At 40.0% G+C, this 23,723-nt stretch overlaps 2 protein-coding genes across 5 annotated transcripts in view; one reads left to right on the top strand and one right to left on the bottom strand.

Annotated features, from left to right (window-relative positions):
* Positions 1-23,723, bottom strand: part of AKIRIN1 (akirin 1) — a 92,410-nt gene that overhangs the window by 49,826 nt on the left and 18,861 nt on the right. The window contains exon 3 of one of the 2 annotated variants that reach the window (XM_032493900.1): positions 3,758-5,886. The exons of the other annotated variant lie outside the window; for it this stretch is intronic. Within the exon in view, the coding sequence (XP_032349791.1) occupies positions 5,828-5,886 (59 nt within the window). The 3' untranslated portion in view covers positions 3,758-5,827. Of the gene's footprint in view, positions 1-3,757; positions 5,887-23,723 lie in introns of those variants that run through there. 2 annotated transcript variants of the gene reach the window in all.
* The window catches only part of RHBDL2 (rhomboid like 2), a 43,662-nt gene that overhangs the window by 7,409 nt on the left and 12,530 nt on the right, over positions 1-23,723 (top strand). The window contains exons 1-4 of one of the 3 annotated variants that reach the window (XM_032493897.1): positions 5,317-5,391; positions 8,608-8,877; positions 11,640-11,788; positions 15,011-15,123. In XM_032493897.1, coding sequence (XP_032349788.1) covers positions 8,629-8,877; positions 11,640-11,788; positions 15,011-15,123 — 511 coding nt within the window. In that variant the 5' untranslated portion in view covers positions 5,317-5,391; positions 8,608-8,628. Of the gene's footprint in view, positions 1-5,316; positions 5,392-8,607; positions 8,878-11,639; positions 11,789-15,010; positions 15,124-23,723 lie in introns of those variants that run through there. The other 2 variants (XM_032493896.1, XM_014560595.2) reach the window with 2 other exon arrangements.

Here is a 23,723-nt window from a genome sequence, read left to right as displayed (position 1 = left end):
CCTTAGCTGCCCTCATAATTGAGTAATTGCTTTGCTTCAGGAGAAAGGAAAACTTTTGGAAAAGGGGGTTTGTGAAGGAATTTTTTTTTGTTTTTTTGTTTTAAAATCTTTTGCTTGTTGATTTCAAGTGTATCCCCAGAGATGAAGCAAAACGAAAACAACCCCAGCCACAAGCCCGTAATATTGAAAAGTTGGTTCTTAATTTCTGTAGCTAAAAAAGCATGCTTTCAGGCTAAAACCACAGAGAGATTGCTGCAAACCTCTGGAATGGGGCATAATGATGGTTTGCAGTGTGATGAAGGAGGCTATTAGTCTCTGTGGCCCAGAAGCCCAATCCACGGCCTCTCCAATTACCCAGGTTGCCTAGCAACACCACCAAAAGCCGCCCCACCAGGCCCAGCTGGGTTGCAGTAGGGTACACCCCACACAGCCTCCCGCCCAGGCTGCTGGGCACCCCGGCCACATCAAGGCTGGACTCGGCCTCTGCAAGGGCCCGCCTGGTGCCAATGAATGGGTGGGGTCAGCTGTTTAAAAAAAACAATTCAGATATTTGAAGCCTACTTGTTTGCATGCAGCTAGAAAAGCAGCACAAGCTAATGATCCAAAGCCTCTTTTGCCAAAGAGGAGTTGCCCTAACATTGGTGGCCTTGGCAGTGCTCTCCTGGGTGAGGTGACGAAGGGAAGGTGAGCCTGACTTCGTCCTCGGGTTCTCAGAGAAGCAAATTCTTTTCCTTTCCTGAATGTCTGTTTCCATCTTGAGTCCCTGTGGCAGTAACAGGACTGGTGGGGATTCCCAGCCCCATCCTCAGGGCTGGTGACCTGCTGATTCTTCAACAGCCCCCACCTGGGAACTCCTAGGGTCTAGTCTGGGTATGTTTGGGGAGCTGCAGGAAGAAGAGGAGGTTAGGGTATAGGGAAGGACGGGATGAAAATAATCAAAATAAATACATCCACTTCTTCAACACTTGGTTTGTAGAAATCACAGGGCAGAAGTACACACGGGGTCTTTGGAGTCAGATGTCTCCCAAGGCTCCTGTCCCAGCCCTCCCCTCACCAGCTGTATGACCTTGAGCAAGTTACTCTGGAAGTCTGAGTTTCCATATCCATAAAATGGGAATGTTATTATCCCACCTTACACGGTTATAAGAAATAATGAAGAGAATGCTCATAAAGTGTTTAGCATAGAACCTGGCACACGGTAACTGCTCTCTCTTATGGCAAGTCTTACTTTCATTTGATTGGTACAGTAATTCTGTAAGATAGAATTGGGTGGGTAGAACTTGGGTCTTCACATGGCCAAGCACGAGGAACACTGCTCCTCAAAGAAGGTGACAGGCCCTTTTGTAAGCATTGTGGCATGACGGCTCCACAGGTCTTCTCTGACAGCTCAGTGATGGCACAATGACAGTGGAGGGGGTGAGTGTGCAGAGGAAAAGGGTGGGAGGTGCTTTTCAACATAAAGTGATATTAAACTCTTAGTTAATATGATGTACCTGGAATCCCTTTCTCCTTCCTCCCTTCCTTCCAGTATTCTTTTAAATAAATTTCTTATTTTGGAATAATTTTAGATTTACAGAAGAGTGGCAGAGAGTTCGTTTACCTTTTACTCAGATACAAGTATTTTCTGAACACCAGGAACTTTCTGGGCACTTGGAATACAGCAATGAAACAGGCTCTGCCTTCCAATGGAAGATCACAGAGACTGAAGGGGACATTGGAGAGCCTTAGTTTATGGTTCTCAAAGGTGCTGCTGCCTCCACTTCACTGGTACAACTGGCAGAAATGTACTAAGTCTATTAAATTCGTTTCTTTAAGAGTAGGGCCCAGGAATCTGTTTGAAACAAATGTTGAAAAACAAATGTCTGAGGGAATTCTAAGGCTTAACCAGTTTGGGGAACCACTGGTCTAAGGCAGAGTGTCCACTGTGCAGATGAGAGAACTGTGGCTCAGAACTGGGAGGGGACTCACTCCAGCTCACACAGCCAGGAAGTGGCAGAGTCAAGACCAAAAAAGGATCTCCTAGCTCTATGCTCTCCTTACACTAGGTCTCCCAAACACAGAACAAGAAATGAGTTTAACTTGCCATAGGAAGAACCCAGATAGAGTTAAGAAGAATTTCTGGTTATTCAGGTGTATTAGTTAGGTTCTTGGTTGCAAAGGATAGAAATGGATTCTGGCTGATTACACCAGTAAATTGATGTTATTGAAAGTGCATTGAGTCATAAGATTAAAAAAAACAAACAAGCATTTCTCTAATCCTACTCACGCTTCTGACACCAAATTGTGGGTTTTCCACACCAAGCAATTCTGACATTAGCTACCCTACAACTTAAGTGGGCTCAGTCCCACAAGACTGCTCCCTACTTCGGATGCCAATTACAGGCCTGGGCTTCCAGTGCTTCTGACCGATGGGCTATAATTTGGAGGTTTCTATGACCCACCCCCTTCCTCGGGTTCCATAATTTGCCAGAACAGGTAGCAGAACTCAGGGGAGGGCTTTACCTACTATTACCAGTTTATTATAAAGGTTATAACTCGGGAACTGCCACATGGAGGAGATGCATGGGGCCAGCTGGGTGCATGACCCTCCCAGCTCCTTGATCTGTTCACCAACCTGGAAACTCTCCAAAGTCATTTATTTAGGGTTTTTATGGAAGTTCCATTACATAGGCATGATTGATTAAATTATTGACCTCTGGTCAACCTCTAGCTCTTCTCCTCTTCTTAGAGGTGGGGGCCGAAAGTTCTATGGTTTTTTCTCTGGCAATCCCTCTCTATCCTCCAAGAGTCATTTCATTAGCATAAACTCAGGTGTGGTTGAAAGAGGCTTATTATGAATAACAAAAGATACTCAGCTCACTCCTATCACTCAGGAAATTCCAAGGGTTTAGGAGCTCCGTGCCAGGAACTGGGTAGGAAGACCAAATACATATTTCCTAGTATATCGCTAGATCATGGTAGATTACACAATCACTGGAAGGCTGCAGAAACAAAGTTGGGAAATAAGCAGAAACAAAGGGAGACCAGGCATCTAGAACCATACCAAAATCACATCACAGAGCCAGGTGGTGACCACAGACCCATTGCACTGCTGTATGCTCATTGCTACAACTTGCATCAGAGACACAGCTGGCACTGGAGGCTGGGGGCCACTCTGACTCCAGGGGCAAGGCTGGACACCGGATACTGCTGCTACCACTTTAAGGTGCACCACCTTAAAGAATCTTCCCCACCCCTAGCTCTAGTCTCAAAAATTGTAAGCAAATGCAGCTGACTGTTCAAGCCTGGGTACGTGAGCCCTAGCTGCCTAGAGTCCTGGAAAGGTGCGCATTGGGCATTTTTAGCTTTTATACTGGGAAGTGGTCCCTGCTCCCCACTCATTCATGAGATCGGGGACTTGCTGAGAAATGGACAGACGACCATTACATAAGTATTATCAAAATAATACTCTGGAAGTCCTTGACATTTGCAGATTCAACACTTACAGTTTTGTGTAGCATTAGCTACCCTCAAAGGCCTGCTGGAAATGAATGTAAATCGAATGACTGGCCTTGCTTACCTGTCATTTACTTGTGAGTGAGCAGGCCTCCCTTCCACCTTGGCATCTCATGTGACTTCACTATTCTCACTAGTTATTGCCTTTGTGTAACGTGCATGCAGTGACTGAAATCCTTGTTTCTTGTTGGAGGAGTAGAAAACTCATTAAAAAAAAATCACTTGATAGCGCCAGTGTTGGAAATGAAAAGAAAGTGAAGAGGCCTGCGAAAGTGACTTTTATTTATTTATTTTTTTTGGTTGCCACAAATAGAAGTTTTTGATAAACTGTCATAGAATGTCAAGTTCAGTGGTGTTTAGGCTCTGTGATCTCAAGAGATCTTCCAAAGGAAAAGTGCTTTGGCAAGTGGTTTTAATGTGTTCTTTAGCCAGTTCAGACATTGCTCTTCGAGAGACATGAAACTTTACTGAAAGATGAAAAGAGGCCCAGCTAACTAACCAAATTTTCTTATTCTTCTCTTCTTTGGGACCTCGGGTGCAAAGTGTTAAGCGTAGTTAATACTCCTCAGACAACAAACTTTATAAAGAACTTTACTGCTGCATTTATAGAATCCTTTAGGGTCTGAGATGGAATCACTTAAAATTTTCTGGCTATAATTTATAACATAATTTGGGGAGACACTTTGTGATATACAGTGAAGGAGATCTTCGGGAAAAAATCCCTTGCCAGTGCCAAAGGTCTCCTGTGTAAATCTCCTTATGGAAATCTTTCTACAGATTTCTTTTTAAAAGACAGATGACTGCTCTGGGTAAATGAGCACAGCCCTGCCCTTTCCAATCCTTGGCCAGCATACTGGCTCCATGATTCATAACATAAGCAATGCTTATACCAGGTCAGGTCAGGAAATAGGAAAGTTCTTTCCATGTTTCCTCTTCTTAAGAATAATTGTTCACTGTGGAGGGAAGGTCTTTGATTCTTGGTATGCAGTCGGAACATCTCCACGAGAGTCTTTCCATTCTTCCATTCTTTTTAACAATCTCCCCGACTTGTTCCCTGAGGGTAGGATGGGAACACGTCACAGCAGTGCCACCCAGTTTTGATCTGAGTGTGTGTATGTGTGTGTGATTTCAACACAGAGTTGGCAGTCACTTGCTGCAGATAAGAGGTAGGAGGTGAGGCATAGCATCAAGACAACATTAAGGAAATCTCAAGAAACCTGCATGATCTTTGCTTAGTGAGTAAGAAAGTGTAGTCAGTGTGGTAAACAATGCACTCAGTGAGTAACACTGGGATGCGAGTTGACCCAGTAAATCATTTGATAACTGGATGCTTTCATGTCTCTGCGTGACTGTAATGTGTTAGAATCATTGCTGATTAGTTTTGAGACTCTTGCTCTATTCAGCTGGGCCTCCCAAAATTCTGGTCATCTAAAGTGTGCTTTCGGATACTCTGTCCCAGTTTTGACCTTTAGAGCCCAGGGAGTGTACAGGCCACACCCACACAATTAGTGAATGACCTTAGGTTAGACTTGTCTTGCGAGGCCCTAGGGAGGGACACCTTGAACCCAGGAGCAGAAGTGCTGGTGAGCAGATCTGAGTACTGTGGAAGGAAGAACTACCCGGGAGGCAGAACTATTCAGAAAATCCAACAACCTGATTCAAATACTCTCAGTTTCTTTGTAATTTTTCACTACTGTAAGTAGTTCTGCACAGAACGTCTTTGAAATATAGCCTTGTGTGCTTGCTCAAATACGTATGTAGGATAGATTTCTAGAAGTCGGATGGTTCTGTTGAAAGACATACGTGTTTCATGTTTTATAGATACTGCCCAAATGCCTTCCAAAAAGGCTGCATCAATTTACACCTTGTAAGCTGCACGCATTTCCACACAGACTCGTAAGTATAGAACAGTCTTTTTCATTGTTGCCAGTCTGGTCAGTAGTGTTTTCAAGGTGGCGCATTGTGCTCAGACATCCAGGTGTGGGAGCAGAGGATAAACAGGAGTGGGAGGAATGGGGAACGTCAGTGTGGAAGCAGCACCTGTGAGCATCAAGCACTAGGTGTTGAAGATGAGATGAATCAGAGAGGCCTCTGTCCTCAAGGACCAGGGCACACAGACAGGTCCGGACGTCAGAGTGTTGAGAGTGACTGAGAAGAGAGGTAAAAAACAAAACTGTGCACTCACTACCGACATGGTCATTAGTTTCTAGAATCTACAGTAGGTAGAACTACATGTCACATTCCTTTACTGTACGTGCTGAGGAAGCACACAGACAAAGTGAGTCTTGGCTAAAGTGAATGGGTCAGATATCTGCAGCACAGGAAATATATTTCACCAAAGTATCAAAAATGATGGACTTGAAGCTGGAAAATTTCTTGAAGTTTTGAAATCTGGAAAAAAGAAAAATTGGGGAGAAGTGTAATCTTTGTTTTTCTAGCTCCTTTTATGGATAGAAAGTTGTATTATTAACAATGCAGAATTTCGTTTCCTCATAAAATGACCATGTGTGATATTTAAATTTACAATAGGGCTTATTAACACAATGTTAATCACTCCTAATTGAACATATTTTTAAAATAATTTAATATTTGTGTTTAAGAGCTGCTGATCTTAAATCCACACTCTGTTTTGCCATTCATGAGACATGACAAAAACTAGAAATAGTCATCAATTTTCAAGGAAGATTAATAAAATGGTTATGTCTAAAGACTTAATGTCTGACTCTGGGAGGTGGAAGATTTAGGGGAAGAAGGCTTTATTTTCAGAAAAGTTACTGGGGAAAACAATAAAAGGAGAATTCTCTTCTTCCCTAAATTTATTGAATAAGACCTATTGTAATGTGGAACCTTGCCTAATGAAATACATTTGAAAATAAATTGAATTTGACATGATTCCTAGTAACTTGCAGTGTGAAAATAGACCCCAGACTCAGCCCCATCCCTTCTATCTATCCATCCATCCTCACACCAACTCATCCATCCATAGCCAATAATACCTAATAGTTGTGGAGTGTTTACTATGTGTCAGATACTGTTCTAAATGCTTTACATCCATTATTGCAAATAATCTTCCCACCAGTGCTATGAGGTCAGTGCTCTCATTATCCCCATAGACCCAGATGCCTGGGTTTAAACACAGCTCTACAACACATCAGCTGTAAAGTAACCTTAAGTAAACTAATGCCTTAAAAAAAAAATCCAGATTTTAAAATGGAATCTGAAGGTTTCCCAATAAGTTAAACATAGAATTACCATGTGAACCAGCAATTCCACTCTTAAGTATATACCCAAAAGCACTGAAAACAGGTATTCAAATAAAAAGTTGTATGGGGATGTTTATAGCAGCTTTATTCACAGTAACCAAAAGGTGTCCTTCTACAGATGAATAAATAATGTGGTTTTGTTTATATACCTATCTATACAATGCAATATTATTCAGCCATTAAAAGGGATGATATACTCACACCTGCTACAACACGGATGAACTTTGAAGACGTTTGCTAAGTGAAAGAAGCCAGACCCAAAAGGTTACAAATTTTATGATTCCATTTATAGTAGGTGTTCAACAGATATTTGTTGCATAAATGCTTGAATGATTGGATGTTGAGGATTGAGTTCAAGGGAATACAGGATCTGGAAGTTAGTAGGAACTCAGGCAAGAGTTCCAGATGTCAGGGAGTTGTTGGGAAGACGTGTTTCAGCAAGGGTGCTGATGTTGTACCTGGAGAACCAGTAGGAATGGCTTTTTTTTTTTTTTCAATTGAAGTATAGTCAGGTTACAGTGTTGTGTCAATTTCTGGTGTACAGCATAATGTTTCAGTCATACATATACATATATATTCCTTTTCATATTCTTTTTCATTATAGGTTACCACAACATATTGAATATAGTTCCTTGTGCTATATGGAAGAAACTTGTTTATCTTTTATATATAGTAGTTAGTATCTGCAAATCTTGAACTCGCATTTTATCTCTTCCCACCTCCTTCCCCCCTGGAACTATGAGTTTGTTTTCTATGTCTGTGAGTCTGTTTCTGTTTTGTAAATAAGTTCATTTGTGTCTTTTTTTTTTTTTTGATTCCACATATAAGTGATATCATATGGTATTTTTCTTTCTCTTTCTGGCTTACTTCACTTAGAATGACAATCTCCAGCTCCATCCATGTTGCTGCAAATGGCATTATTTTATTCTTTTTTATGGCTGAATAGTATTCCATTGTATAAATATACCACAACTTCTTTATCCAGTCATCTGTTGATGGACATTAAGGTTGGGGAATGGCCTTCTTAACTCAAATGTGCTACAGAATGAGTAGTTGTGGCATTTTAAATAGAACACTGATAATTTAGGAAGTAAAGATGTGGATTTAAATTTTTTTTGCAGGGGGGAATGGGAAGTACATTTTTTCTTTTTTTAACCATTAAAAAAAAATACAGTATAGTTAATTTAAAATGTTGTGTTAGTTTCAGGTGTACAGCAAAGTGATTCAGTTATATACATTCATACATATTTTTCAGATGGGAAGTGAATTTTTTAATGGGGCTCCTAGCATAGTACCTGATACACAGTAGATTCCCAGTAAATAATTTTTGATTCTGAATCAGAAGCCAGAGATGTGTGTTTGGCCTGGGAGTAAAAGCAAGATGAAACTAAGAAGGGAAAGGAGACTGTTAATGTTAGACAAAACTGAGTTCAGTAATGCAGTGCGCATGGCTTGGGCTCTGAAATGCATCACTTCATGGCAAAACTATCTCTTACACTAATGGTTGACTTGCAAGTGCATGTCAGAAAGGAAGGGGCTTGCCAGCTAGAGCTGCCATTCCAAAGCTCCAGTCCATCCCTTAGGTGGTGACAGGAGATAAATCTGGCAATGACTCCTGGAGAGCCCTCTCCCTCATTCAGGGGAGACCCTAGCACCTTTTCACAATTACACACTGGTGATGAAGGTATGGATATTACATGTCTTTGGGCACCAGATCTTCAGCTGCCATCTGTTAACTCACAGGAAAGGCACTGGAAACCAACAGCTGTGCCAGAGCTGCCTGGGAAAGAGCCACGGCCCTAAGACAATAGGGTCGTCCGTTTCTCTCTGACATCCGTGTCCCTGTCAGGTAGAGGGAGGACCCAGGACAATGGCTGCTGCTCATGATTTGGTGATGGAGGAGGAAGTGAATCTGAATATGGACAGAGAGATGAAAGAAGAGCTGGAGGAAAAGGAGAAAGTGACAGAGGCCCAGGCAGGTAAAGAACCGTTCAAGAATAAAAAGGTCCACAGGATTGTCTCAAAATGGATGCTTCCTGAACCGGTGCGAAGAACATACCTGGAAAGAGCTAACTGCCTCCCGCCCCCTGTGTTCATTATCTCCATCAGCCTTGCTGAGGTAAGCTTGCGGGGTGGGGTGGTGGGCACAGGAGCAAAGACTCCGGGGGGGTTGCAGAGACCCTGGGGCTTTAGATCAGATCTAGATGAGGGACTGGAAAACATGTAAGAAGAGAGCTTGGTGGTGGCAGGTACAGCACTCGCATAACTCCACCTCACCCACTCCCGGGCTCGCTTCCCAGGCTCTTCTCATGGCCCCAGTCACTTTCAGCCAAAGGTTGAGTTTTATTTTTCCAACAACTCCCCTGCCTGGCAGTCACAACAGTTCCAGTGGCTTCATTTCATTCTAGTTGGTGGGGGTTTTTGAAATCAAATAATCTTGGGGTTGCAAATTGGTTTGATCTCATAAACTACCTTTGATTGACTGTGTACGGTCTATCAGGAGCCATATGTTTAGAAGAGTTATTGGTTGCCTCCAAATTTCAGTAGGGAAAAAATGGGATCCTCTAATGATGTCTACAATGGGCAACATGTAATGGGTTCCAGATTCTGGTCTAGTCAGCCCTTTTGTTTTCCAGAAAAGAGTACAAGGCCTGGAGAGGTGGAGTGACTTGCTTAAGGTCACATACTTAGTGATTTGGCCAAGATTGGGCTTCTCCTGAGCCTCATCGCACCTAGCTTTTTCTCCTACAGCATGACGTCTCATAAAGGAATTGGCAGAGCTTGGCTCCCTGTGGGGTGTGACTGCAGGGGCATTAGGAAGCCCCTAATGTCATCTTCTTCATTCCCACTGATGCTTGAACTTTCTTATCAGGGACTGTATCAGTCAGGGTTCTTTAAAGAAGCAGAACCAATAGGATACATATCACATACACACACACACATACACATTTATCTACTATTTACACACACATGTGTATTTAGAGAGATTGATTTATTTTAAGGAATTTGCTCATGTAACTGTGGAGGCTTGACAAGTCCAAAATCTATAGGGGGTGGTTGTGGGAGTGGGTACAGTTCAGTGGTAGAGTGTGTGCTTAGCATGCAGGAAGTCCTGGGTGCACAAGGTCCTGGGTTCAATCCCCAGTATCTCCATTAAAATAAGTAATTAAATAAACCTAATTACCTCCGCACAAAACAAAACAAAAGCAAAAAAAAAAAAAAAAAAAAAAAAAAAATTAAAAAAAACCCCAAACAAAAACAAAAACAAACAAAATCTATAGGGTAGGCCAGCAGAATGGAGACCTAGGGGGTGAGACTTACAGCTGAAGTCCGAAGACCATTTGCTGGCAAAATCCCTTCTTGCTCAGGGGAGGTCTGTTTTTGTTGGGAGTAAACCTTCAACTGATCGGATAAGGCGCACTCACATTATGGAGGGTAGTCTGCTTTATTCAAAGTCTCAGAAACATCCAGAATGATGTTTGACCAAATATCTGGGTACTGTGCCAGGTTAACATATAAAATGAGCTATCATAGGGACCTAGGCTCTTATGGCTCAGAGAAAGATGAGGCTAATGTGTAAACATTCCTGAGAGCTTGAATCAAAGCTGTTTCGATTTGGGGGTGGACATGGTTCTAAATTTTCTCAAGGGGTTTTATTGTGAGACAATGAGATTCTAACTTAGTTGCAATTTAGTTGCATCTAGGAAGCCATCCGAGTTCTTTCTGCTTCTACCTCACGTTACCCTTCCAGCCTGTGGATTGGCTGGCCTGCCCATGGTCTGATCAGCTGTGCGTGTGCTGGAGGAGAAGAGTGGGTGAAGGTCACATGGTACAAAACATGGCTGCCACAGTCAGTGCATGGAGAGCGTAGTTTTACATACAAGCAGGTGCTGAGATACCTGTGTCTCACAGTAGGATCAGAGTTTTAATTAAATATTTTTTAAATAAATTTTTTATTTTGGAATAATTTTAGCTTTATAGAGCAGTAGCAGAGGTAGTATAGAGAGTTCCTATATACCCCTCACCCTATTTCTCCCATTGCTAATATCTTAGATTTCTATAGTACATTTGTCAAAACTAAGAAACTCATATTGGTGTGTTACTATTAACTAAACTCCCGGCTTAATTTGGATGTTACCAGTTTTTCCATTCATGTCCTCTTTCTGTTCCTCCTATAGCCTCAAACCCAGGGTATCAGAGTGTGTGAAGCTATCACATCTCCCCAGTCTCCTCTGATCTGTAACAGTTTCTCGGTCTTTGTTTTTCATGGCTTTGAGAGTCTTAAGGAGTACTGGCCAGGGATCCTGTAGAATGACCCCAATCTGGGTTTGCCTGATGTTTTTCTCACGAGTAGACTGGAGTTACAGGTTTTGGGGAGGAAGACCCCAGAGGTGAAGTATCACATCACATCAGAGAGTAGGGGACATCCACATGACATCCCCGGTGCCGTTAGCCTTCATTACTTGGTGAAGGTCATGTTTGCCAGGTTCCTCACTGTAAAGGTACGATTTTCCCCTTTCCCTACTCTATTCTTCAGAAGCCAGCAGTGACTTAATTTCATATCAGGTTGTAAATGAATGACCAAATGGTGAGGATGGGAGGATGAGAGCAGTGGGTATTTAAGAGGGAAAAAGGGTGGGGGTTCAGAAAGTTTACACCTTGGTCCAGGGCTGCTCCTCATCGCTGGAGGAAGTAGCATACGCCCACAGTTCTGTGGTCCAATATACGCAGGGAATTTCATTCTTGTCGTCTTCCAAGCACATGCTAGGGAGTGGCCCACTTGAGAGCTAATCGTCTGAAACAGGGTTAAGTGCCTGTGGACTTTAATGGGGCCACTCTCTGCGGAAGGTGTGGTTAACATTCATGTCCCCTCCCCGTCAGCTGGCAGTGTTCATTTACTATGCTGTGTGGAAGCCTCAGAAACAGTGGATCACCTTGGACACGGGCATCTTGGACAGCCCCTTTATCTACAGTCCTGAGAAGAGGGAGGAAGCCTGGAGGTTTGTCTCATACATGCTGGTCCATGCTGGGTAAGGAACGACAGCAGTCACTGATGTCAGAGGTGACTATATGTAATTGTAGCCCCGAACATTTGTTTGGTGCTTATTATTTTTTAAATTCTGAGCGTTTTTTTTTTCTTTACAATTTCACACTTAAAATTTTTAATTCTTGTTTGGGGGGGAAGTAATTAGGCTTTTATTCATTTTAATGGAGATACTGGGGATTGAACCGAGGACTTTGTGCATGCTAGGCATGCACTCTACCACTAAGCTATACCCTCCTCCTGGTGCTTTATTATTAAGACACTTTCACACCTGTAATCTTGTTTGATCCTCCCGGCAACCCCAGGAGGCAGGTATTACTCCTGCTATTTTACGTCTGAGGCTTAGGGGATGTCCTTGCTCCATGTCACACAGCTAAGTTGTAGAGCTGGGATCTCAACCCATTAGTGTTCCCTTAAGTCCAGTGTATTTTGTAACTGCCTAAATTACGTAGGAATGTATTTAGGTAGGAATATTATGGAGAAGAAACCAATTCATTACCAAATCAAAAGTGTGTTCCCCGAGTTGTGTGATGTTGTTAAATGTTCCCTTTAAAACATAAATCAAGTCACTTCTGCCAAACACTTAAAAAATTAACTCATGAGCATTTTGATGAGTGTATGATATTGTTGGTCATCTAGAATAACACAAGCAATAGGTGATGTAGTGCCTAGTAGTTTGGCTTATAGTTTCTCAAACACTAATAGCCCTTTTGTGACCTCATTCAGGATTCATGATTTACCATGCCCACCGCAGACAGTGAGCAGCTTGGTGCTTGGCCCTTTCTCTCTGGTGGACTCCTGGGAGTTCAGATGAGGCCAGCTTCATCTATGCAACCTACCCAGCCCTGGACCTTGAAAGATGATTCTGGCCAGTAGCTAAATAGGGATCCATGGCAGGACACAGGGCTCTGAGGCTGTACAAGTTAGGGACAAAATGACCAATTGTCCAGTTTCTACTTCCACACTTTAGTTTCCCTTTAACAAGTAGGGTCTAAGCAAATGTGGCTCCTGCACTCAAGGGCTTTAAAATTATAAGGGGGAACAGTCAGTTAAATAGTAATGCAAGACTGTGTAGAATTATACTTTACAGTAGTTATTTAATGGCTTTGTGCCTCAGTTTCCACATCTGTAAAATGGGGTAATAGTACCTACCTCGTAAGATTGCTGTGATTAAATGAGACAATGGTTGTAACAATTTTTACAGTGCCTAACACATATAGTGAGGCACTCAAAGAAAATGCTCAAGATTATGTAGGACATGTCACATATGGGGTTGTATAAATTAGGGTTGCTTTTAGATGCAAGTTACAAGCAAATGTAACAGGAGCTTAAAAAAATGGAGGTTATTTTGTTTTCCCATGTAAGAAGCCCAGAGGTAGCTGGTTGGTTCATCAGTTTCATGAAGCCAGGACTCTTGGTCCTGTACCGACATCTCTGCTTTTCCCTTGGCCAGTTGCAATTTGGTGCTGTAGCCCTGCATTCAAAGCAGGAAGGGGGAAGAGGCAGTACCAGGTACTGGTGACATTCATCCCTTTTGTCAAGACATTGCAGCTCACTGGCCAGGACTGTGGGGGCGTGGCTGCCTCTTATCTAAGAGAGCTTGGGAAATCAACATTAGCTCTTCCAGCCCCACTAGAGGAGGTAGACAAGATGGATTTTGGATTAGGTACAGTAATATAAACAGGAAGAGGGAAAGATCAGAATGGGGATGGCTTCACAGATGGCTTGGATTCAAGATGGACCCTGAAGGGTGGATAAAACTTGGATGAAAAAAGTTAATCTTTCTCTTTTGGGTCTATGATAGGATCTGACCTTTATGCCATGTCTCCTCTGGCTATTGCACAGCAGAAAGAGTGCTTGGGGTGAATCTTTGGGAGTTTTGTGCTATTAGTCACTTTGTCCTCACACTGTTCCCAGAGGACAGGATGGGATAGCTTTCTTTGACCTTCTTGTTCAAATTCACAAGGTGCACATATTTCAAAAACCCCTTTATGTCCAAAGTCTCCATAAGACTGGTACAACTGTCCTTGCTAGACTACTCTGTGCTTAATTATATCACCTCTTATATGCCATGAAGATGGCTTGGACAGTGATATATGTGACTGGGTGCACACGTGGCCATAAAGGTAAGTAATCTGCTCTGTAGGGAATGCCCAGAAAACCTCTTCAATGATCTGTTGGATATTTGTTAAGTAAACTATAATGCAAAAACACAATCCCTAAAACTAACATGAAAGCTGCTGCACTTTGTGGAAGATTTAACATCTATGTTATTTTTTAACTTTTTGGTTTAACCTGAAATCTCTTTAAAAAAAAAAAAAAGCATTGTTCTATATAGCAACTAAATTAAGAATTACTGTAATATGGAAATTTGCCAAATTACATTCAGAGACTCTCCAGAGATGCTTGTGGGGTTTGATAAGTAAAGTAATATTAATTTCACTTTAAAATATTTTTATCTATTTAAAAACAGTAATAAGAAACACCTGCCCTCAAAAATGTTAGAGGCCAAATTATAGTACATGGGGGAATGTCAGCTTTAGCTAGTGTTACCAGGTCAAATTTTTTTTCATTCTGGTAAACTTAAAAAATTTTTTAAAAAATGTAGAATGGGGAATGAGGTTTCCCCTGCCATCTCTGTTTTATTAAAGAATATCCTGAGATATTTGTTGTTTAAAAACTTATTGAAATTTAAACTCAGTATGAGTGAATTAGTATTTTCTAACACTACTGTGCAACCCAAACAAAATGAGATGCTGAGGCTGACATAGGATGGTAACTGTCATCTAAACCCTGCAAATGCAAGCTTATTGTTTCTTAAACCAGCTTCATTGCTCTCTTTTGACATTATCAGCGATTGCAGCAAAACAGAACTTATAAATGTATACTTTTTGGGGGAGGGAGGAGGTAATCAAGTTTTATTTTATTTAATTTTTTTTTAAATGGAGCTACTGGGGACCAAACCCAGGACCTTGTGCATACTAAGCACACACTCTACCACTGAGCTACACCCTCCCCCTAAATGTATACTTCTAAAATGTCCTTTTATCTGCTTTACATATTGAAGCTCCATATAAGATTTTATTAAAAAAAAGTCACCTTAAAAATTAGAAAATGGAATTCAAGTTTAACAAGTTCTAAACTATTCTCCCCAGGAAATAACTGCTTGGGTTAGTCATAATATTTGATAATTCTGTTTTCTCTGCAGAGTTCAGCACATCCTGGGGAATCTTGTTATGCAGCTGATTTTGGGTATTCCCTTGGAAATGGTCCACAAAGGCCTCAGAGTGGGGCTGGTGTACCTGGCCGGAGTGATTGCAGGTTAGTGTGGGGACTGTAACACAGAACACCTCTGGACTTAGGAGGTAATAAACAAAGCAAAGGTAGTAAACATTTAAATCAAGATTTACTGATTCCTAGTATGTGCTAGGGCACCTGATAAGTTTTCGAGGTACGTTAAGCAGAGATAAGGTGAGCATACCAGAGAGAAGCCATTGTGTCCGTCCTCAGGTATCTCACAGACAGGGTTTTGCACAATTGGAAACTGTGATTGTTTGGTGTCCAGGTGTACATATTAGATAAAGGACTAAGCCAGAAGGACCTTCAGTGTCAAAACTAATGATTTGGGAAATAACAAGATCAAATTTGCATTTAAGAATGATACCTTTGAGAGAATGTTGAGCATAGTTAAAGGGATCCAAAGACTGGGTAGGGTCGAGCATCCTGGGACTAGCAGCGTATGCCAATGATCTCTAAAACTGGGTTTGCCAAAGATTATGGTGTGGGTAGAAAATATTAAAATGCCTAGCTATCTATTTATTTATTAGAAACTTTTAAAAAATTAAACTTTAATTTTGAGATAATTATAGATTTACACTGTAAGAAATAAATATCTACAAGTCCCATGTACCCTTTAACTGGTTACCCCCAATGATCACAGCTTGGAAAACTATAGTACAGAATCACAGTCAGGATATCCACACTGACAGCGTCAAGATGCAGAGCATTTCCAGCACAGCGAAGATTCCTCACAGTTGCATCTTCATAGCCATACTCACCTCTGTCCCACTCCTTTTTTTTTTTTTTTTTTTATTTTGGGTTTTTTTTTGGTGAGGGGAAAGTGATTGTGTCTATTTATTTATTTATTAATTTTTACAGGAGGCACTGGGGATTGAACCCAGGACCTTGTGCATGCTAAGCATGTGCTCTACCACTTGAGCTACACCCTCCCCCCTCTCTCCCTCTCCTCACACCCTCCTTTACCTTGGGCAACCACTGATCTGTTCTGTTTCTAAATTTTCTCAAGAATGTTATATAAATGGAATAATACAGTACACAGTCATTTAGGATTAGCTTTCTTCACTCAGCATAAGGCTCTGGAGATTTGTACAGGTTGTTGAATGCATCCGTAGTTTATTCATTTTTATTGCTGAGTGGTATTCCATAGTATGGATGGAACACTACACTGGTTTAATCCACTCATTGGAGGATATCTGTGTTGTTTCCATTTTGGGGCTATTACAAATAAAGCTGCTATAAGGGGGAGGGTACAGCTCAAGTGGTAGAGTGCATGCTTAGCATGCATGAGGTCCTGGGATCAATCCCCAGTACTTCCATCAAAAAACTAACTAAATAAATACAACTAATTACCTCCCCCTGCAAAAACAAACAAACAAACAAAAGCAACAAAACAAGCCAAAAAAATAAATCTGCTATAAACATTTGTGTACAGGTTTTTACAAACATTAAGTACAGTTCTGGGAACATAGTTTTCCTTTCTCTAGGATAAATGCCCAAGAGCAAGTTAGCTGGGTTGTATGGTAGTTGTGTATTTAGTTTTATAAGAACCAGCCAAAATGTTTTCCAGAATGCTGTTCCATTTTACTTTCCTCCCAGCATTGTGTAAGTGATTCAGTTTTCCACATCCTCACCAGCATTTGGTGTTGTCACTGTTTTTAATTTTAGCTGTGCTCACATGTATGTGATCTCATCATGGCCTTAATTTGCATTTCCCTAATGGTTAATGATGCTGAACATCTCTTCATGGGCTTATCTGCCATCTTTGTATCCTCTTCAGTGAAATGTCTGTTCATGTCTTTTGCCCATTATCTAATTAGATTTTTTTAACTGTTGAATTTTGAGAGTTCTTTATATATTCCAGATCCTTTACAGAATATGTATACAGATATTTTCTCTTAGTCTGTAGCTTGTGTTTTTATTGTCTTAACAGAGTCTTTCACAGAACAAATATTTTAAATTTTGATGAAGTCCAATTTATCAGTTTTTCCTTTTATGAATCGTGCTTTTGGTGTCACATCTAAGAACTCTTCACGGAGCGCGAGGTCTTGAATACTTTCTCCTATGTTATCTTCTAAAGTTATGTTTTACACTTGAAATGTGATCCATTTGAATTGGCTCATTTTTGTATGAAGTGTAAGGTTTTGACTGAGTTTCTTTTTGCTTATTTGCCTATGGATATCTAAGTATTCTGGAATAATCTGTCAAAAAGACTATTCTTCCTTTGAGTTGCTTTTATACCTTTGTCAAAAATCAGTTGGCTGTAGTACTCACAAGGTCCTGGGTTCGATCCCCAGTGCCCCATTAAAAAAAAAAAACAAAACTCTTAAAAATCATTTGGCTGTAGTTGCGTGGAGCTATTTCTGGGTTCGTCTTTTCATCCCATTGATTGGTATGTCTGCCCCGCCACCAGTTCCACACAGTCAGTGCCGCTGTAGCTGTATAACAAGTCTTGAGCTCAGAGAGATTCCTCTCACTTTTATTTAACTCATTTTAAAGACTAGTTTATGCATTTTCTTCCTTTACAAAAAGATGGATGTCTAATTTTTGACTTTTTTTCTGTGATAACAAAAAGGCTTTCAGTAGTAAGCTACTTAACAGAAGTTGGAAAAAAAAAACCCCACAAGATATGTCGCTAAGATATGACAGTATTTTTCTCTTCAGGAGTGAGAATATAACTGTTTTTCCAAAACTACTCATGCTACAAAAAGGGCATTTTGAAAACTTGTCATTGGAAATCATTCCATCATTCTGTGATTTTGCTGCTGAAGGTGATCGATACAACAGCTCTTAAAAGTTCACCCTTAAAAAGCCGGCAAACAATTTTCTCATCTGATTGAAAATTTCTCAATGAAGAGTTTTAGTGGATTTTAAACTTACTGATTGTAACACTTCCTGACTAGTTTGCAAGAACAAATGACTGACATTAGGGAAGGTGGGAATTAATAGCTAAATTATAACAAGAGTTTTGCATAATTGGAATAAGCAGGGGCGATGATGTAATTCTTCCATTTGAAACTGCACAATTCTTTTTAATTTTACATTTTGGCTGTGACAGTGATCAAAAGGAAATTTCTATGGAAAAAAATTGAACTTAGGAGTATATCTTTGCATTTCTGTGTCATGATATTAAACTGGGATTTAAAAAAATTATGAAGCTTATTTAATAACACTACTCATTGAAAGATTCTTTAAAAGATTTTAATTTTTAAAAGTAGTTTTGGGTTCACAGCGTACTTGAGAGGATGGTACTGTGCTGAGATTTCCCATTCATCCCCTGCCCCCACACGTGGATAACTTTCTCCATTATTAACAGAATGGTACATTTGTTACAACTGATGAACCTGTATGGATGTATCATGATCACTCAAAGTCCATGAAAACTAGGGTTCACTCTTGGTGTTGTACATCCTATGGTTTTGGACAAATGTATACTGACATGTATCCACCATTACAGCATCCTACAAGGAGTCTTCACTGCCCTAAAAATCCTCTGTGATCCACTTATGCATCCCTCCCCACCCTCCAACCCCTGGCAATCTCTTAACTTTTTACTGTCTGTACAGTTTTGCTTTTCCCAGAACGTCATGTAGTTATAGTCTTTTCGGACTGGCTTTTTCAGTTAGTAATATGCATTTAAGTTTCCTCCATGTCTTTTTATTGCTTGATAAGAATTTTTAAATATCATTAATGAAGTAAAAACAATGAAAAAATATTGTGTAACCAATATGTCCCATCCTTTAAAATTCTATTTCTGTGTTTTTAAAAGCCACTAGGGGAGTGGTACATATATACATGTAATTTATAAGTGAACATCCCTATATTGCAGTGGGTGGTTGTTTCAGTTTCCTAGGCTGCCATGAACTGGCTGGCTTAAGACAACACAGCAGCATTTGGGCCAGACTCCCTCTGAAACCTGCAGGGGAGAATCCTTGCTTGCCTCTCCCTGGCTTCTGGTGGTGGCCATCAATCCTTGCCTTGCAGCTGCAGCACTGAGACCTCTGCCTCCATTGTCACATGGTGTTCTCCTGTCAAGTGTCCCCTCTCCTCCTCTGTAAGGACACAGTCATGTTGGTTTCTGGATCCACACTTCTTCAATATGACCTCATCTAACTAATCACATATGCAACAATCCTATTTCCAAATAAGGTCACGTTAGGAGGTGCTGGGGGTTAGGACTTCAACACATCTTTCTGGGGGACACAAGCTGACCTATGACGGTGCTCAGAAATTTCCCAGTCACACCTTTGCCCGCCTCCTGGAGCAGCAGAGATAGAGAGCAGGACGCAGGCGGGAGGCGTGTTCAAGAGATAGGCTTAGTGACGTAGCTCAGCATCCTGGCTCCCTCCTACTTTCATGGATCCTGTTCTTCCACCTTCTCCTTCTGTTCCCACACACCTGTTCTTCCTGGCGCCAGTGTCCGTACCCGTTTCTCCCACAGCTTGATGTCAACCTGTGGAATCAGCTCTGCCCCAGTTTCAGAGGAGAGAGGGGAGAACGTGAATAACCTGTTCACAGCCTCTGCCTATTTTTGCAATGGCTTTCGGCAGGTATCTCTTTGCCATTCCAGTCTCTCCTTCACGCTGCTGCTGGGTTAAGGTCCTTAAACACAGATTACATCATATTACATCCTTCCTAAAACATCTACGGTGGCCACAAGAAAGCTGAAACGTCCAAGATCGCTCTTCATTCCCCTCCACTGTCTGGCCCCATTGCCTTTCTTTCTTTTCTTCTTCTTCTTCTTCTTTTTTTAATGGAAGAATAAACATCTTTACTATGTTTTAAAAAAAAGCAATTATATATGAAGAGGTTAGATGGAGACGATGCAAAACATTTTTTAAAAAATCACTTTTGAGGTATGATTGACATACAAAAATGTGTACACTTTTAATGTATACAACTTGATGAGTTTGGAGAGAAGTATACAGCCATGAAACCAGCACCACAATCTATGCCGGAAACATATCCATCACCTCCAAAAGTTTCCTCCTGCTCAGTGTCTTTCTTCCTTTGCTTTTCTTTTTTTCAAATGAGGGAAGCAGTAATACTTTATTTTTACCTCTTGACCCCCTTCACCCATTCTCCCATTGCTTTGTAACATATGTGAACACATGAAACATAATTCCAGTTTCCCTACCCTTGCTCCTGGCAAAGTGTGGTCATGAATCACTGGCCTTGGGCTTGTTAAAAATGCAGAATTTTGGGCCCCACACGAGACCTACTAATCATAATCTGCATTTGAACAAATCCACATGTGATTCATAAAGATTGAAATATGCTGGCCTGCAGTCCAGCCCCATGTTCCCAATGTGACTGGCCATCAGAATCACCTGGAGAGTTTGTTACAACTACAGTTACTCAGATCCCACTCAGATCTGCTGATTCAGAATCTCAGAGAACATGGTCCTGGGGTCTGTGTTTTTCCGCTTGGTGAGGTATAATTGCTATTTAATAATGGCTGATGTTTTGATATGTGTATATAATCATGACAATCAAGGTAATAAACATTACTCCTCCGCTAATTTGCTGTAACCTGTTGGAATCCCACCTTCCTGTCTCTGTCCTTCCCCCACCTTCCTCTCTCAACCACTGATTGATTAATTTGTATTTTCTAGAATTTTATATAGATGGAATCATGGAATATGTACTCTTCTTTTTCGGTCACTTCTGTTATGTAGCATAGTTACTTTGAGGTTTATCCATGTTGTGTGTACAAACAGTCAATTCATTTTTATTGCTGAGTAGTATTTCATTGTGGGGATATACCACAATTTGTTTATTCACTCTCCTGATGGACAGGAGATGATGGACATTTGGGTTGTTTCCAGTTTGGGTCTATTACAGAAGAAGCTACTATGAACATTGGTATACAAGTCTTTGTGTGGACAAATGTTTTCAGTTTTATTGGGTAAATACTTAGGAATAGATTGGCTGGATCCTATCACATGGGTTATATTTAACTTTTAAGAAACTACCAAGCTTTTAAAATAGCTTTACTGAGATATAACTCATATACCATACAATTCACCCATTTAAATAATGTTTTTTCAGTTAATTCACAGGGTAATGCGCCCATTGTTGCAATCTAATTTTAGAACATTTGTGTGCTTCAAATAAACCCCATACCCATTAGCAGTCACTTCCCACTCCTTACCCCAGAGTCCTTCCCCAGCCTTAAGCAACCACTAATCTACTTTGTCTTTTTAGGTTTACCCATTCAGGACATTTCATATAAATGGAATCATAAAATATGTGGTCTTTTTTTGGCTGTTCTTTTCATTTAGCATAATGTTTTCATCATTCATCCATGCTGTAGCATGCATCCATACTTCATTCCTTTTGATTTCTGGATTCCATTATATGGATATTCCACATTTTCTTTATCTATTCATCATTTGATGCACATTTGGGGTGTTTTCATCTTTTGGCCATTATGAATAATACTGCTGTGAATGAACATTTATGTAGAAGTTTTTGAGTGGATCTCTTGTGTACATACTTGTGAGTGGAACTGTTAGGGCATATGGTAACAAAGTGGTAATTTTACATCCCCACCACAAGTTCCAGTTCCACCATATTCTCACCAACACTTGGTATGATCAGACTTTTAATTTTAGGCAATCTGTTGGCAAAATTGGTGGAGTATAAAGGTATCTCATTGGGTTTAAATTTACATTTCCTAACGATAATGAACATCTTTTAATGTGCTCAGTTGCTATCCCTTTATCTTCTTTCGTGAAGCATCTGTTTAAATTTTTAAATGGAATTACATTTCTTATTCCATATTCCCATTACAAGTTATTTATCAGATATAATGACTTACAGATATTGCCTCTTGCTCTGTTGCTTGTCTTTTCATTCTTTTTTTTTTTTTTTTGATGAGGGGGAGGTAATTGGGTTTGTTTGTTTGTTTGTTTATATTTGGAGAAGGTGCTGGGGATTGAACCCAGGACCTTGTGCATGCTAAGCATGTGCTCTACCACTTGAGCTATACCCTCCCACCTCATTCTCTTAATAGTATCTTCTGAAGAGTAGAAATCTTCAATTTTGATTAAATTTATTTAAATATAATTTTCAGTTTTCAAATTTTAGGATTAGCATCATATTTAAGAAATTTTGCCTAGCCCAAGGTCACAAAGATTTTCTCTATGTTTTGTCCTAAAAGTTTTATAATTTTAGACTTTGCATATAGATATATGATCCATTTTTATACATGGTGCAGAGTTTGAAGTGCCACTTTTTTGCATGTGGCTGTCAAATTGTACCAGCATCATTGGTTGAGAAGACAATCCTTTCTTTACTGAACTGGTTTGCATCTTGTCCAAATCAGTTGTCCGTATATATGTTTGTTTATATATAGAAACAAACTGGACTTTCTGCTGTGTTCCACTCATGTATTTATATATCTTTACACCAACACCAAAAACCAATCGACAATCTTGATTACTGTAGTTTTCTATTAAATCTTGAAATCAGGACATGCTAGTGCTCCAACTTAGCTCTTTTTCAAAGTTGTTTTGGTTATTCTAGGTCCTTTGCATTTTCATGTGAACTGTAGAATCACCTTGTCAATTTCTACAAAAAAGTCTACTGGGAGTTTGATTTGGATTGTACTGAATCTTTAGCTTAAGACATTTTAACAATATTGGAGTCTTCCAACCCATGAATAAGGTACATACTTCCATTTATTTAGGTCTTTCAAAATTCCTTTCAGCATCTTTTTCAGTTTTCAGTGTTAAGGTCTTGCACTATTTTGGGGTCAGACTTATTTCTATATTTCATATTTTTTATATACTGTCAATGGCACTATTTTTAAAATTTGTATTTCTGACTTTTCATTGCTATTACACAGAAATACAGTTGATTTTTTGTATATTGATCTTGTATCCTCCAATCTTGATAAATTCACTTATTACTTCTAGAAGTCAGTCTAATCATTTAACTGTTAAACAATGAACTTCTAAAGAGATTTAGATAATAAGAACAAAACTTTGTATGTTTGCCCATGTTCTTAACCATTTCCAGTGTTCATTTCTTTGTGTAGTTCCATATTTCCATCTGATTATCTTTTTCCTTCTTCCTGAGGATTTCTTTTAACACTTCTTGTAGTGTGGGTCTGCTAGTCATCAAATCTTTCAGCCTCTGTATGTCTGAAAAAATTCTTTATTTTGCCTTCATTTCTGTAATATACTTTATTAGGTTTAGAATTCCAGCTTGATTATTTTTCTTTCGGTATTTTAAAATGTTGCTCTACTGTTTTCTCATTTGCATTGTTTCCAATGAGAAATCTGTTGTCATCCTTTTGTTTGTTTGTTTCTCAGTATGAAGCATGTCTTTTCACTCTGGATGCTTTTAAGATTGTCACTGTTTTAAGAATGTGATTTTGTTGTGCCTTGGTGTTGTTTTCTTCATGTTTCTTGTGTTTGGGGTTAGTTGAGGCTCTTGGATCTGTGGGTTTATAATTTTCATAAAACTTTGGAAAAACTTTGGCCATGATTTCTTCAAATATTTTTTCTGTATCTGCCTTCTTTCCTCTCTTTTGGGGACTCCAATTATGTATATTAGGCTGCTTGAAATTGATCCACAGCTCATTGATACTGTGTATAAGTTTAAAAATATTCTTC

The sequence above is a fragment of the Camelus ferus genome, chromosome 13 (genome assembly GCF_009834535.1).
Source record: "Camelus ferus isolate YT-003-E chromosome 13, BCGSAC_Cfer_1.0, whole genome shotgun sequence".
Lineage (NCBI taxonomy): Eukaryota > Metazoa > Chordata > Mammalia > Artiodactyla > Camelidae > Camelus > Camelus ferus.
Note: the sequence above shows the minus strand (reverse complement) of the source record. Positions and strands in the feature narration are given on the sequence as shown.